Here is a 17718-nt window from a genome sequence, read left to right as displayed (position 1 = left end):
TACCGAATGCTCTGCTAAAGTTTTAGCTGAATACCAAATATTCAGCAGCTGAATATCAGTTTTCTTGAAATTCATCAAAATTATAAATGAAATTGCCATTTTTAATTGAAAGTAAAATCATTGGTAATTTCAAATGATTGATATTGAACTTTAATTATGCAATTCGTTATTTTAAATAAATATTCAAAAACTGGTAACTGAAAGATTTTTATTGTCATGATAATGAGACAATCAAATTTAACAATGATATATCATATTTTAATATTACAGCGATACTTCGCCTAACGAAAATAATTAGTTCCAGAATAGAGTTCATATAGTTGTGCCCATGTATTTGTGATTTGGTTAGCTCATTTCTGTGTCTGATACATGCAGATGGAAAATATAAGCTCCTAGAATGTCCAGACTGTTCAGTTTCAGCTAAGAATAATGCTCTGAAGACAAGGCACCCCCCTCCCTTTTTTTAATGTATTTTCTATATTTTGGCTGAATCTTTCATTTTATATGAAATGGTTCAAAAATTTTTAGAAAAAGAAGTGTAGGTACATCTGAAAAAAGATTTTGAGGTGGACATGAGTTAATCGGCCTCTAGTGACAGTAATTCTGGTAATGATTGGTGTGAAAATTCAGCTCATGACACAGCTATTTTATGTTAGTGCGTATATTCATGCGTTAACCGAGGCAGAAAAATCATGAAAAAATCTTAGTTAGACAAAAAATTTGTAAACTGAGGAGTTTGTTAGCTGAGTGTGCTCAATTTTGTGTGTGTATTAGTGAATTGTCTCTGTGTGCTCTATTTGTATACTTTTGAATGTGTTTGCAATTTAAAAAAATATCACTGTACTTACAGAATCTTCTTTTTTTTTGTCAACAATTGTTACAATTTTACATCTAATTAAGAAAATGTCAACCACATTATTTGCTCTCAAGTATTAATGCATCATAAGCCCCCAAAGACGCAAAGGTTGTGGATTTGAAAGAGCTAATCATGAAAAGCTCTCATTATGAACCAGAATTTGTGAAAGAATTACTAAATAGTATTATCGATGAAAGAACAGAGCAAGAAGCAAGAAACCATGAATTAGAGGTAGAGAGAATAAAACATAATGAAAGACGTGGAACACGTGGCAATAATGATTTTATTGGGTATTTGAATTTAGATGTAATGCTTGAGGTGACGAAAAACATAGAGGATTGGCCCTTTTTCTTTCATCAAGCAGAAACAATGTTGAAGTTGTATGAGGTCCCGGAGGAATACCAGGGGTAAATTATACTATGTACTTTGAAAGGGAAGGCTGGATGCATAAGTATGAGACAGGCAGAACCTGATTTAGATGATTACAACAGAATCAAAGAGATGATTTTGAAGGAATTTCAAATCACTCCCATTGAACATAAAAATAAGCTAGATACAATGAAAAGGAAGGCAGAGGAAACGTGTAGTCAATATGCAGTCAGGGTGGAAACAGCTGTAGATTTATACCTCAAGTCGAGGGAAGTTAGCACGTTTGAGGATCTGAAGCAATTGGTCATCATTGATAAAATTAAAGAAAGCCTATCCCCAAACATCAGAACCTATATACAGTTGAAAGAAACAGACGGTTGGTTAGATGCAGTCAAACTCGTGAAAGAAGTAGATAATTTCAGGAGTGCGACGAATAATAGCGGTTCACATCCCGGAAATGAGACAAATTTTTCTGACAAAAGATATAATGATAACCAACAGAGAATAGATATTTTCGTGAGCGCGACCATGGAAAGAAATATTCTGATCGGAAGCCACTTTGAGAGGAAGTATGTCTCATTTGTTAATCAAGATTCCATGTAAAAATAAAAATGCAAATACAACGCCACAACAGGCAAAATGCCCAACGAGGGGGCTGATAAAAAGATGCCCATAAAAATATGGATGTCATATATTTAAAAAATACAGCAACCCAATTAAAAATGCAATTAACACAAATTATAAACAATATATACACATGATAAAATATTATACAACGCCCATAAAGAATACTTATGGTTGTCTATGTTAATGTTTGGTCTCATTTTCAAAATGGTCTCTTCGCGTTCTCCTAAAGTCATTCTCCCACTTTTTCGAGGCTTAGTTCGTCCTGGACTAGAGTATGCTGTAAGGTTTTGGAGACCATACCTACAGAGGGACATAGACTTGGTTGAAGGGGTGCAGAGAAGAGCTACGTGTGTCCTTATTGGCACACAGAGCTTGAGTTATGAAGAGAGACTTCATTTTTTGAATATGTTTACATTGGATGAACGCAGGTGTCGAGGAGATATGATCGAAGTGTTCAAAATTTTCAATGGGATGGATAGGATGGACCATGAACTTCTAGTACACCGCCAATCGACTGCTTTTACAAGGGGACACCAGTATCGATTGGTGAGGGACAATGCAAGGTTATGGTGTCGCAGGGAATTTTTCTCTAATAGGGTTGTTAATAAATGGAATAGCTTACCCCCGGAGGTAGTAAATTGTAGCACAATTGACACGTTTAAAAAGAAATACGATAAACATATTGGGGTAAATCGAGAAGCTATCCATTCTTAGAATAGACAACCATAAATATTCTTTATGGGCGTTGTATAATATTTATCATGTATTAATATTAATATTTATCATGTATTAATATTAATATTTATCATGTATTAATATTAATATTTATCATGTATTAATATTAATATTTATCATGTATTAATATTAATATTTATCATGTATTAATATTAATATTTATCATGTATTAATATTAATATTTTATCATGTGTATATATTGTTTATAATTTGTGTTAATTGCATTTTTAATTGGGTTGCTATATTTTTGAAATATATGACATCCATATTTTTATGGGCATCTTTTTATCAGCCACCTCATTGGGCATTTTGCCTGTTGTGGCGTTGTATTTGTATTTATTCTAAGAATGGATAGCTTCTCGATTTACCCCAACATGTTTATCGTATTTCTTTTTAAACGTGTCAATTGTGCTACAACTTAGGAACTGTCCTGAAAATAAGAACAGAGTTGAGATAAGTAATATGAGAACGGGTAATTTGGATACTAGAGTCAACCAGATAGAAACAGAAAATGTACCACAAGATCCAGAAGCGTTTTCAGTAACAGGAATCGGTATCAGTGACGATATCAGACAGAACTCGGGATATATCCAATCTATCACCGCATCGAAGAGAATGAAAGTTAGTAGTTAAGGGAAAAATTGTGAATGCATTGATTGATTCAGGTTGCCAAATTTCTGTCTTAAGAGAAGATTTGGTTCCTCGCCACAAGACAGAATCTAAAGCAAAGACATATTTGAAACCTGCATTCGGAAAGCCTATTTTGGCAGGTTTGAGACACATCAATCTGGCCATTCCCAGAACGGACAATCCACCACAGAGCTATCTTGTGCGCTATTACGCCCCACATAAATGAGGAGGCCATATTGCATCCACAAATTATCAGCTTACTCAAAGGGGAAGTGAAGGCCCAAAAGTTTGCAACTGTGAACAAGAAGGATATAACGAACAACGAAATGCAGGCAAAGCAGCAGGGTGGGAGAGATGAAGGAGTAAGTGAGAGGGAAAAACATAAAAGAGCACACCGTCACCCCACAAGAAGAATTTCGAAGAATTCAAAACATTAGTGACCCACTGGTTGCTGAATGGGAGTCAGCAGCGAAGGGTGAGGGAGGAAATGGGGGACTTTTTGCTCTTACACAAAGAGAAAATGAGGGTTGGTTTTACCAAAAGTTTTTTTGCGAAGGGCTCATAAAACTTCTTTTGCGAAGGGCTCATATAACTTCTTTTGAGGGACATATAGAGTGCTGAGAAACAAATGACAGAATTCTGTACTCATTTTATTGGGAGGGGATCATCAAGGATACGGATGAATTTTGTATGTGCATGTGAAGCTTGCCAGTTGAGAGGAAAGAATGAAGTCTCAGACAGAGCTCCAATTACGGCGTTAGCAGGGGCAGAACAAAAACTGAAACTGGCCGGCCATCATCACAGCACTTGGAAGCGGGCACGTCATGTTTACGAACATAATGAGAGTGTGAACTGAAATAATGAGCATTAATGCTTACTTGCATTTTATTGCAAATTATGTAAATTTATTGTTGTTTATTGCTATCAGTATCGTGTTATTTGATCATATCTTAGCTTCTATTATCCGTATCAATGTATGTAATCAAATTGTCTTGTAAAATATGTTATGCATATTTCACACTTAGGAAGGGGGTAATGTAGCATGTCAATTGTGTTACAATTTAGGAACTGTCCTGAAAATAAGAACAGAGTTGAGATAAGTATTATGAGAACGAGTAATTTGGATACTAGAGTCAACCAGATAGAAACAGAAAATGTACCACAAGATCCAGAAACGTTGTGAACGCATGTTCCCTCATTGGGAAGGAGCATGATGGGATTAGAAAGCGTGGGTGGGGGAGAAAGGCCCTCGACGAAGAGGAAAGAAGCTTGGTGTGTTTTGGGTTAGTTAGAGAGTGGCTCCTGTGGACTCAGGAGGTAGTTTCAAAGGCTTGCTGTAAGCGAGAAGGACGTGTTAATAGTATAATGTTATTGTTGAAAATTATGATTAAACCAAGTAATATACATAAAAGTGGCAGTGCTTATGATTGTGGCAATCAGTCATTGAAAACGAACCTGACAATTGCCATTACCTCTTATGATTAATATCATCATCAAATTTCATACTCTAAAAGAAGTTGAAGCAATATACATGAAAATTTTTTAACAAATATTCTGTCTTTTCAATTATAAATTATTTATTTTTTCATCTTTATGAATGATTTTGTGCACTAAGATTTCATAAATAGGGTTGTGTCAAATTTGGCAATTAGTTTTTGTTGTCAACTGATTACTTTGGCACTTTGGATCTTTCAAGATTTTTTAATGGCAACAATTTTTTCAAGCCAACATGCTATTAGGGCTGTAGCATGCCTTCTCTGGGCAGACATTTTCTAGGGGGCCCCTTTGAAAGGTTATTATTATGCAAAATATGTGTACATTTTTGTAAGGCCCTCATTTGGCTTAGGGCATTAGGGCAGTGTCCTAGCCTAGTTACGGGCCTGCATGCTATCCTTATCTATATAAGCATCAGGGTTGGTAAAAAAAAATTTTTGTTTTTTTTTTAATTTAAAAAAAAACCGGGTTTTAATTGGTTTAAAAATAGCACATTTACATTGAAAACAATAAAATTTCTAAAATATCATTCAAACTTCTAATAACTAATTGAAACAAAATGTTTATTAATATAATGTAATTAACACATAATTCCCATATTAATTAATCCATAAATATTTCTTACATGTTAATAAAACTAACTTTTACAATTTAATTATTTTATAGCTCAATTCAAGGAATTATTTTGAGTTTAAAAATTCTTAATGTAATTAACCCTATAATAAAGATGTTTTCTCCAGTTACTTTCAATATGCTTAATTAGGAAGACTTTTGCAAAAACTGTGATTAAAAACTAGGCAAATACAATGTGTTTAATGAAGCATAATTAATGCAGATTAATTAGCAATGATTTACAATATGCAGAGGGTGATTATAACTAAAGTTCCAATTTCAAAACACTGTGAAATAAGAACCACTGGTCACTTGAAAATGTGCATAAATATTTCTGAAGCAATGGAATTTTGTGTGGCAAACGGGGAAAAAATACTTTAAAATGTAAAATAAAAGATGCTGCACTCATCAAGCATATGGGAAATTTGCTCACAGAATGGAAATGATAGCCAGTCATGGCAAAATAATAACTTAATTAGAATAGCACGATTTTATAATTCATGGAAACCACAAAAATGAAGTCATTTAAACAAAAAACTACAACTTACACAAGAAATGTTAAATAGGTTGTCCACTGTGTTCTGGCTATGAGGTGGAAGCGCAAAAATGCTTCTTTAACAACAGATCAGAGTATGTCATGGTAATGATGTGGATGTGCTTTCAACTCACCAAAGTTTGCAATCCAACCACTAACATTCTTGTGTATAATATATCGAGGCTGTTTCACAAGGAATCTTTTCCTTATTTTTGGAGTAATATTTCAACTTTTGACATGTTTTTTAACAGAAACTTGGCATACAAAATCACCTCAACCAGAAGCGCTCTTAAATGATTTCTTTGTATTAGAAGAATTCACAGTATCTGAAGCGAATGTTGGCAGACCTAGCTGTGGTTATATTTTTGGATATAGAAAAAACTGATAAAAAAAATTGCAATTCTCCTCCAAACACGGTTTTCTTTGATCGTGGAGACAAATGATGTCAATAATCTTAAAATTATTATTGGTAATTATTATTTCCCTCCGAGAGGTGAATACGATTTATTTTTAACGATTTTCTGAGTGTATTTTCTGAAATTAGTGAAAATTATGAACTATATAATAATATAAACTATTATATAATTTATTTTGCTAGGTGATATGAATGCAAGAGTGGGAAATAGACTACAGTTTCCAATGCTGAAATCAAATGAAATCATTTATTGTAATTCGATGGATGAATCTTCAAATGGGCGAGGTAGTTTATTGTTTGATTTCATGATTTCAAATAACCTTGTATTAGTGAACAGATCGACACCATCTGATTCTAATGGCAACTTTACATTTCTCGGCTTTAATGGTACTAGTGTCATAGATGTTTTAATTTCTGAAGATCTTTATCTAAATTACTTGGTTGATTTTGCAGTAGGTAATTCCCCTCTCTTCAGACAATCCCCCATTTAAACTAATCCTCCATTGCTCACCAAAATAGGTTTAGAGCGAGACGACTCGGCCTGGCAGTTATATATATATGTATATGTGTATGTCTCTTTCCTCTATTCAAATTCTTCATGCATTTCATATCCTCAACACACGTGTGTACCCATATTGTCGTATTCATGTTGCTAACCGAGATGGCATGGGTGATCCCTAATTGTATATATTCCCCCACACAATACTTCTATTTTGTATATTTTCATCAAATCCACCGGAGGGAGTGAACTCAACCCAATAAAACTGATCCTCGCTTCTAGTCCGCAAGTTATCAAACCCATTTGCTCACCAATAAGGTGTGAAGCAAGAAATAGCTCGCTCCGATAGATATTTTATTTATTTTTATTTCACAATAAGATTCTCATTTCTTTTTCCTTTTTTATCCTGTGTATATAATATGGCAAACTTGCCATATTATATATTTTACACTTGTGTAAGATAACAGATGAGATGGCATGGGGGGGAGGGGGCCTCAATGGCTTTTAAAACATACCTTTATCCTAATATGTGTACATTCATCCGTCTTAACTAAACCCCGAAACTTTTCTCCACCTTCCAATCCCATCTCGTCTGTAATCACTACAAAATTTGTTAATCGTGACAGTACCCAATTGTCCGGGGAAAATATGTTGTAAAAAATTTTGTATGTTTTTTTTTCCTTTTTTGACACAAAATAAAGTGTTCCAGACTCTGCCACCACGAAGCTGGGCTGGAAGAGATCTCGGCAACAGGATAAGTCCAATGGCAAAGTTCTGGCGTTCATTCATTCATTTATTCAGTAGGTGATTCCCTCACGTCTGATCACATGCCTGTCTAGGCAGTTTTTCATTCTAATGATGTTAATAATAATAAAAAACAGTTGAAAACATCTTGGACAAAGGAGCAGTGGATTGAAGACCGGAGATCTGAATATGTATCTCAACTTAATGAATTTTTAAATGATTTAAATTATTCAGATACATTATCAAATGCTTCTGTTTTTGTCAATACCCTGGTAAACTCGGCTGCACAGACGGGCATGATTAAGTACAATTGCATTTTCACTGCCAAAAGCCCATGTTTGTACAATAAATGGTTTAATGCTGACTGTCGCTCTGCTAAGCCGAGCTTCGTAAATTGCTGCATAGACTAAGACACAAGTATTCCTGTGAATTGGGCAAAATTTATAGATATTCTAAAAACAATTATAAAAGTATCTGTAGGAATGTGCGAAATCTGAATATTTCAAGAAAATAAATGACGTACTAATTGCTAGCAGAGATTCTAGGACATTTTGGTCACTATTATAGAGAAATAAAAACAAGAACCAGTCTTTTATTAACGACATTTCCAAAAGATGTTTGGTATGAGCATTTCAAATCAATGTTTACATTTGATGCTCAACCCCTGTTAGTGTATATGCTATCCCCCATAAAGTTTCAGTCAATGAACTTGACGATCGGATCACCACGAATGAGTTAGATAGAGCCCCAAATGGTCTGAAAAATGGTAAAACTCATGGTAACGATTTGATCATAAATGAGTTTCTGAAAAATATACCCATGTTGGCTAAAGATAATTTAATTTCAATTTTTAATAATTTCTTGGTAAATTCAAATATTCCAACCTATTCATTTTAGGCCAATTTCTTTAGTTTTTTGTGTTTTTAAGCTATTCACTTCAATTTTGAATAATCGTTTAACAAATTGGTTACACAAACAAAATATTTTGCCCGAAGAACAGGCAGGCTTTAGAAAAAAATATAGTTGTACAGATCAAATTTTCGTTCTCAACCATTTGATCAAGGAGAAACTTTCGAAACCTTGTAGTCGTTTGTTTTTAATTTTTGTAGATTTTGAAAGCGCTTTTGGTAGCTTAAATCATTATGTCTTAGTTTATGTGCTTTTGAAATTTGGTTTGAGTACCTGCTTTGTCAACTTAATTAAAGATATTTATAAAAAGGCCAAGTTACTTATGAGAACCGAATCTGGTTTGACGGATCACATATCGATGTCCAGAAGGGTCTTTTACAGGGAGAAAAGTTGAGCCCAAATTTGCTTTCATTGTACATTATTGAACTTATTGACGGCCTAAATGATTCGACTATCACCCCTATTCAACTCGATAAAGACACACCCATTCATACATTACTGTTTGCTGATGATCTAGTCATACTTGCGGATTCCCCTGTGAACTTGCAAAGGAAAATTGATATTCTGAACACCTTTTGCTTGGACTTTCGTCTGTCAATCAATATAAGCTAGACAGAGATTATGGTTTGTAGATAAGGTGGACGCTTGACACAACACGAGCATTGGTTCTACAGGAACGAAAAGCTGGAAGTAGTGTCAAATGATATGTATTTGGGGGTTCAATTTTCTAGCTTTGGTTCATTTGGCACTGCAAAAAGTATATTTTTGGCAAAGGCCAAAGCAGCGGTTAAGAGTTCCTGGCCGATATTGACAAAGACGAAGGTTTGCTCACTTAAGGTGGCATTGAAACTTTTTCATTCGCTAGTTCTATCAGTTCTCTCTTACGGGGGCCCTAGTATGGGCATCAAAATTTTTAGATGACTTTGAACATATTTTTTCACTATTTTTTAGAAAATGTTTTGCCTTAGCTAAATATATTCCCGGTTATCTCCTCCGTATTGAACTAGGGCGACCCCAGGTATCAGTTACAAGGAAATTCCTGCTCAAGTTCTGTTTCCGAATTTTACACATGAAAAGTAATAGATTCCCAAAAATTTGCCTAAAAAACCTATACAATAAGCTACTAAATGACTACGATACCATATTCAATTGGCTGGCAACAATTTGGGACATTTTTGACAAGAGTGGATACAGTTTTTTAAAACTTAACCTCGATCCTGCCGTAATTAAACATTGCATACCCTACGTCCTAGAACAGTTGACTTTTCAGGGTGAACAAAGAGATCTTCAGTTTTTACAAACTTGCTATATCGCACTGTGCTATAGGTCAATAAAAACATTTTCATGTTTGGAAGACCATCTAATACAGTGGTTCACAACCGGTGCTCCGCGGCCACTCGAGAAAAATATAAAAACACTGTAAATTTGGAGAAAAACAATTATAAATGTTTTTTAATAATAAAAGTAAATCAGCGACTTTGATGAATAAATAAAAAATATGCCTACGGGGCTCTGCCATAGACATTATATACCAGAAAGGGCTCTGCGAGTCAAAAAAGGTTGAGAACCGCTGATCTAACAGTTGTCTCAGAAATACATCTCAAGCGCATATTAATACAGCTTCACTTCGGTTTGCCAGATATCAGACTGAGAGATAAATATTTCATATTTGAGCATCGAGAAATATGCAGCTTTTGTAATCTACATAGGAGTGAAACTTGGGAGCATGTATTTTTCGAGTGCCCAACTTACAGAAATTTTTGGAATAATTACTTGTTCAGGAATGGCATTTCCAATTTCAAACAAGTACTAACTTTGAATAGCTCCAAAATCAAACATGTCTATTTATTTCTCAACTATTGTTTGAGACATCGTCTTCTCTATGCCGTTCTATCTGAAAATTAAAACCAATTTTGTAGCCCTGAATAACCCAGTCTCATGTAAATGTGGTGTTTTTTTTTGGTTTATTATTAATACTATTACTTTTGCATAATAATTCGCTGTGGGTTTCTGCTTAAGTATATGTTGTTTTTTTCCCCCGCAATGCTTTTGTCCTACTAATTTTTTTTACAATTCATTTTATCTTATTTTGTGTGCAAGGATGAAATTGTATACCTCCACCTTTAAAATTGGCTCCGCCAAATTAAATAAAGATTATGATTCTGATTTAAATACAAATACAATGCTACGACAAGAAAAATGCCCAACGAGATGGCTGAGAAAAAGATGCTCATAACAAATGTGGATGTCATATACAGTAAAACCTTGATAAGTCATCATTTTTTTTCAGACCCTTCCAGCTCTCATAGACCACAATGTTATTAAACCCTCGTTTACTCGTCGCTAATTTTGGTTAAGTCGTCACTATGAAAAAGTTTGAGAAAGAGGAACAGACTATTTTTATGGCTGCCATTAACAGAAGAGCTTATTAACAGCATTTCCATATGCTTAAAAGTCACCATTAAATCCTATATACCCAAACGGAACAGTTTAAGTAACGAAAGTTACGCTGGGAAGTTCATTTGTAGAATAAGGTTTTTGGAAGGTTGGGGAATGTTCAAGCTAGATCTCATTTCTACCTGGGCTCCATTGGAGAAACTGGACAAACCGCGAGACACCCAAGCTCTGTCGCAAGAAGCAACGTAAGCACTTCGGCCCCCTACAGGGCATCTCCGGCAAAACCAAAATTTATTGATATGTCAAAGATTACATATAGTGCAAGGAAATCAAAAATTATGTAAATCGAAGAATCAAATTAATCAAGTTAAAGTCAAAGTGCAATGGGCACGGATAATAAATAATCATAGGAAGCATGGACTCTGCCGCTTGAAATTTAAACAAAATATCCTTGTTGAAAAAAATTTGACGTTCTTTCCCAAGTTGAGGTCTTTTGTTTACTTTTCCCTGCCCAGGGCCCCTCCACCAAGTCAAAAGTGTTCGAGATTACTTTGTAGTTGCATCATGAACTACTGATGAAGAATTCAAACACTAAAATTAAATTTGATGTATATGTAAAATTAATGTGCAATAGAGTTCTGTTATGAAGAAAAGCTACTTATTCAAACAGTTGCTCTGTTAGTCTAAATTTTTTTTCAAATATTTCCAAATATTTATTTGTTTCCAAAGTTAAATAATACATGAAACAGTGAAATCTCAATATTTGTTGTCAAGAGGCCTGAGCCTGTACAGAGCAACTAATTAAAGATAAAGACGAAAGAAACAAAAAAATAACACAAAACTTATAATAAAAATAAAAAAAATAAAAAAATAAAGAATAGTTAAATAATGAAATGAATTTTCAAATAAATTTTTCTAATAATTATTCTGATATACAAGTTCACATTTGATATAATAACAATTGATATGAGGCAACTACAGGCGTATGGATAATAATATAATTCGCTTCTATAATTGAAAATATACATCTATATCGTCTATTGCTATTAGAAATTCAAAAAGGGATTTTTTAAATGATGCAAACCTAGATATATTCTGCATTACCAACGGTAAAGCATTAAATAGTTTAGGAGCAAGGTAGTAAAAATGTTTGCGAAATATTTCTTTTCTAAATGAGGGTATGCGATAAATTTCGTTTGGTCTTCTCAATGATATGGACTCTCTTTGAGTGCATATTGATTTATTACGATATATGTAGAGTATGATTCGGTAGATGGCGTTATGTCTTATGGGGAGTAGGTTTAAATTTCTATAAATTGAGATTTGAGAACGAGCACTGTAAATAGTTTTAAAACATCTGTTTTGAATAGAACAAATAGGCAGCAGATTTGTCTTGTAATCGCCACCCCAGATGATGATACCATAATTGACAATTGAATAAAACCAGGCATAGTAAATTTCTCTCAGAAATTCTGCTGTTACCTTTTGTTTCAGATAATAGAATTTATATACAATAAAACGTAGTTTTTTCGCTATTTCTAGCGCATGAAGTTTCCATTTTAAATTGCTATTAATATTAAGTCCTAGATATTTGATATTTTGTACCTGCTGAATTTTTTGGCAGGAGCAGTCGAGGTTCATCAAACATATTGGGCTATGGAATTTTAGATTAAAATCAATTTCAGAGTAAATTAAGTTGAAATGAATGACTTTAGTCTTTGAAAGATTTAGGGTTAAATCATTGGCTAGGAACCACTTTCTGATTAAGCACAGGTCTTGATTTATTTTAGTTGTTAGTGTATTAAGATCGTTGGAAGAATATAAAAGAACTGAATCATCGGCGTAAGTAATCATAGTACCATGAATATTTAGTTTACATAAGTCGTTTATGAATATTATAAAAAGTAAGGGGGCTAAATTTGATCCTTGGGGGACTCCTCTCTGTATAGTGATATAGTCACTTAGTGTGTTTTTAATTTTAACTCTTTGTTTACGATTGGTTAGATATGAAGTGAACCAGTTAAATGTATTACCTCTGATTCCAGCAGAACTGAGTTTCTCAATGAGAATTGAGTGATTTACATTGTCATAAGCTTTTGAGATGTCTAAAAATATGGCCAGGGTAAATTTACAGCTGTCAATACTGTTATAAACAAATTTAGAGAAGTTTAATAGAGCGTTTTCGGTACCACGTCCTTTTATGTAACCATATTGATTTACAGCAAAGAAATTTGTTAGGTTAAGGAATTTATAAATTCTAGATGATAAAATTTTTTCTATAACTCTAGAAAAAATTGGGAGAATCGATATAGGTCTGTAATTAAAAAGGAAATTTTTCTCTCCAGATTTATAGATCGGAGTGATGGTTGCTCATTTTAAGGAATCGGGAAATGTGGCTGAATAAAAAGAAGTATTAATAAATTTTGTTAGAAATTCGACATTATTTCGTGCAAATTCTTTAATAAGATATATACTGTTACCATCGTAGTCAGGTGTAAAATTCTTGTAGAAGCTGTTTAGATTATTTAGGACTTCAGTATTATCTACATCAAACAAAACAAAAGAATTTACAGTTGGATATAAATAATTTTTGAATTCATTAGTGTCGTTAAAAGCTAGATTACCATTATTGATATCTTTAAAATGGGCGTTGAATTGATTTGCAAGTTCCAAGCTGTTAGAAAAAATTGGAAAAATTGTATTTTGGTTTTTATGATTGATGGTATTATTAATGAATTTCCATTTCTGATGGTTTGAATTACATTTAATAAATTGTTTTCTATAATATTCGTTTTTAGTGTTTATGATTTTCAATTTCAGTTCCCTAGCTACACAATTATAAGCAGTTTTAAATAATAAATCATGAGGATGTTTCCTTAATCTGATATATAATTTTTCTTTTCTCTTGATCAGGGCATAGATTTCAGATGTCATCCAATTTTTTTTAAATTTGTTGTTTCGATATGTTACAAACTTAAAGTTATTGTTAATAGAGTTCAGAGTGGATGTAAAATACTGATATTGTAAATTTAAGTCGATATTATTCAACCAGAGGTATTTATAATTGTTAAAATAAGTTGAAAGTTTTTTTTTATCTAATAATTTTAGAGGGGGATTTTCATTAGATTTGGAAATTGGAATTCTGTCATAATATAATTTTAAAAGAACGGGATAGTGATCGGTTAAATCGTTGATATATATTCCAGAGGAAAATGATATTCTATGATTTTGATTTTTTATAAAAATATGATCGATACAAGTCGAGGTATCTTTAACTCTGGTTGGTTCATTTATTAAGGATTGAAATCCAACCTGAAATAGATTGTTTTGATAATCAAGTACATCGGGATTATTTGTCAGTAAATCTATATTCATATCACCTATTATTATGATGTTTCCATAATTTAAACTTTTTAAGACAGAATCCAGTTCCGTGTTGAAATTTGAGATAGTAAAACTGTGAGAGCGATATAGTGATATTAATGCAATTTTCAATTTTTTGCTGTATGATAATATCATTTCTGCCGTTGACATTTCACATTCGATTTGATTGAAATTCAGCAAATTTTGTGTATAAACTGCAATGCCTCCCGACCGATTACTATCTCTGCATTTAAAATACGAATCAAAGCCTTCAATTTTATATAAATCGATTTCATTACTGTAGATCCAAATTTCGGAAAGAATTAATATTGAAATATGATTCATATGCTCTGATAGTAAAGCGGTTAAGTTATCAAAGTTAGCGCGTAAGCTCTGTATATTTACATGGAACATATTGCAATATGACTTACAATTTGTTGGTGCAGACGACAAAAACTGTTTTAACTCATCCAGGTTTGTTAGAGTCATACAGTTGGATTGGAAATCATTGTTTATCTCAGTCAATTAAAAATTACTAGTATAAATCAAAGTGTACAGTACATTTCACCACAATAATTTAAGTAATAAGAGATAAAAAATTGCTATATTTTTTCTTTCGCAATCTATAAATTTTATTAATATTTTTATTTCGATTTTTAAATTTATACAATATTCATAACATTGCACATTAAAACTGACGGAACTCCGCTTAAGCCGTCGATTTTTCAATAACTTGAGGTGACGACTTATCGAGGTTTTACTGTATTTCAGAAATACAGCAACCCAATTAGCAGCCCAAAGTTAGAAAATGTGGTAAAAATGAGAAATTTTGGTACAGTATATAACTTTAAGTAAATAAGCTACTTTTTATATGAAAAAATATATATTCAGGCCACTTTTAAGATATTTTTTGAAAAAACCACTCATACCATCTAACATCATTTAAAGATATACCATCAGAATGTACCCCAAGAAAGAAAAAATTTGACTAACAATGAACCAATGTAATTTTTAAGGAAAAAAATTATATTTTTGCTACTTTTATGAGATTTTTTGAAAAAAACCCTGATTAGCACTATTTTCATTTCTTATTGTCATCAGCGTCTTAGGTTTCATTATCGTGTTCGACATCATTGAAATTTATTCAGTAATAGGGCCGAAGCCCTGTTCTTCATCATGCATCCTTTGCTTGTGAATTTTTAAATTTTGTTATGGATGAAAATTTTTCAGTCAGATGAAAAACACTTCGGTTTTTGACAGAATTTTGTGTGATACCTGCAAAAGAAATTTTAGTTTCGAAACAGCTATAGTACAATCTGCCGCCAATATTGGATATTTTTTCCGACGATACGAGGCCAAGGTCGATATAATGACGCTGGGTTGCAATCATTCTTCCAGAATATTTGTTGAGCATTCTCTTTCCTTCCAAATCACACCCCCTCCATACGTGTCTCTAGCAAGGATATGCTTTTGTTTTGCCGCTGCGTTTTGAAAAACTGTTGAGCTGAGATTCCCTTTTTTTTTTTTCACAAACAGAGTATGTGGATCGGATTTCTTATTGGATATCAACATCCTTGAGTTTGTTTCCAGGTTGCACCTCCGATATTTATTATTAGAGACTTTATGCTCTGTTCGATTTATTATTTAAAAGAGAGTCCTGATTTTATTTTTTTACACAAATTATCCCAGGTTTTAATTTTTCTACACAGAATAATTCCAGGTTAATTTTTTTACACAGAATATTTATGCCTGATCCGTTTATTATTTTAAAGAGAGTCCGGGTTTTATGTAAGTAATATTTATGACTTTTTGTTGGGCCGTTGGACGTGTTTGGCGTCGGAAAAAAAGTAGCCAAAATTGGCGGCAGATTACACTCTATAGCTGTTCCATAGTTTCTTGCCAGAAATGTGATGTTAGCATGGTTTCGAGCATCGGTTGCACCAAGAAATTTGGTTGGCATTAGGTTTGCGGAATAGGAACACAAAATCCAAATGTAATGGGTCAGTGTCAATCCTGTGGCCAATACTTTCTTCATTGGTGCCAGAATTTCTCCTCGCCATGGCCAACTTACGAAATTTCTTTTTTTGTCGGCCATCTAGATTTTCGTGATGGGGTCTACACTGCATGCCACCCAATCTTAGCAATTTTTTGTGAACTTTTATTAATGTTTCTTCACATGGATCATCAGCCTATGACAAAATTTCTCTACTGTTTTACATTCGCGATTGATTTCATGTATTTCAAAAGTATCAAGTAATGTAATTCATCATTTGCAGGTAAAATTACAATTCTACTAGAAAGGTTAAAAAGACGAGAAATGGATTCAGAAATCATACACTGTAAATGAAACATTTGAAACTTACCCGCTTCTACGATACACATGATGCATCTTGATCGGCACTAGAACCGAAAATGAAGTGAACTGTGTTTTGTTATTATTGACGGATAAAGACGACTTTATAACGACTAGCGCCGCAGCACTGATGCTTCTTCTATTTGTATATGACGTTTTCTGCTACGCTGCTGCATTAGCAGTACTTTAGCAACACCATACTAAAGATATTTCTAGTGTGGCTCAGTAGAACCAGTGATGGTAACCTCTTAAAGCAAAATTTCCCTAAAAAATTTCCCTTTTGACTCAATTTTTCCCATTCATTCCGAAAATGTGCTGCCATCTAGCGGGGAAAACACGTAATTAAGTATTTTACAATAGAAAAGTATTGCACTGCATTAATTTCTTTATTTTTTTCAAAAAATTCTTTTGTTTGATGAACTCTCAAAATTTCCTACTTGGGGAAATTTTGGCCGATTTCTCCCACGAATATGGGAAATTTCCTACGAGTTACCACCATCACTGAGTAGAACCTTAAAGCCGGGTTTTCCTAGGAGTAGAATTTTGCGTCGTGTGCAGCGTGAAAATGCTGATTGGTTAAAAACCTGAAATTCAGGCAAGCATTCCCAAGCGTTCGCAATGCATTCAGCGGCGATTTCCGTTTTTCCTCCATCGAAAAGCAGCAGCAACGCTAGTTTTACCACATCGCATTGTCGCAATTACCATCGCCAAAACAATTGAACGTCTCTTCTTCACAGCTTGAAATTTCGCTATCTCACTCGTCATTTTAACACTAACATCTGAGGTTGTGCCGTCACTTTACCTGCAAAAATGTGTGAAAATCTAGAACCATAAGCTCATCGAAAATTACTTCCCGGACTTGACAAAAAAAATATGAAAATATTAAAAAAAAAAAAAAAAAAAAAAGAACCCCTTTCTCTTCACGCACATACGCTTCACTGCTACACATACATTACTTACTTGTCTTTCTCTTCATCAGGGGGACGCGACGGGCCTCCAGCCCTTATGGGGATAGATGGCCCGCACAAGGGCCAGTTAATCCCCGAAAAATTTCTGATTCTGGTTCTGGTTTCGGAAACGAATCATCATCATCAGCGATGGCTCCATCCGAGAGCTGTTTCAACGCCATCTGTAGGTTTTGGGCGGCAGTAACAACTATTGAGGAACATGATATGATATT

The 17718-nt window shown here is 33.6% G+C and overlaps 1 protein-coding gene across 1 annotated transcript in view; it reads right to left on the bottom strand.

Moving 5' to 3' along the window:
• The window catches only part of LOC149084947 (uncharacterized), a 97892-nt gene extending 81235 nt beyond the window's left edge, over positions 1-16657 (bottom strand). Inside the window, exon 1 of the mRNA XM_089232692.1 lies at positions 16549-16657. Coding sequence (XP_089088818.1) covers positions 16549-16574 — 26 coding nt within the window. The 5' untranslated portion in view covers positions 16575-16657. The remainder of the gene's footprint in view (positions 1-16548) is intronic.
• Between the last annotated feature and the right edge of the window lie 1061 nt (positions 16658-17718).

This window comes from Pholcus phalangioides, unplaced genomic scaffold (assembly GCF_987345545.1).
Source record: "Pholcus phalangioides strain wild (caught in Gottingen) unplaced genomic scaffold, Ppha-v1.0 ptg000007l_1, whole genome shotgun sequence".
NCBI lineage: Eukaryota > Metazoa > Arthropoda > Arachnida > Araneae > Pholcidae > Pholcus > Pholcus phalangioides.
Note: the sequence above shows the minus strand (reverse complement) of the source record. Positions and strands in the feature narration are given on the sequence as shown.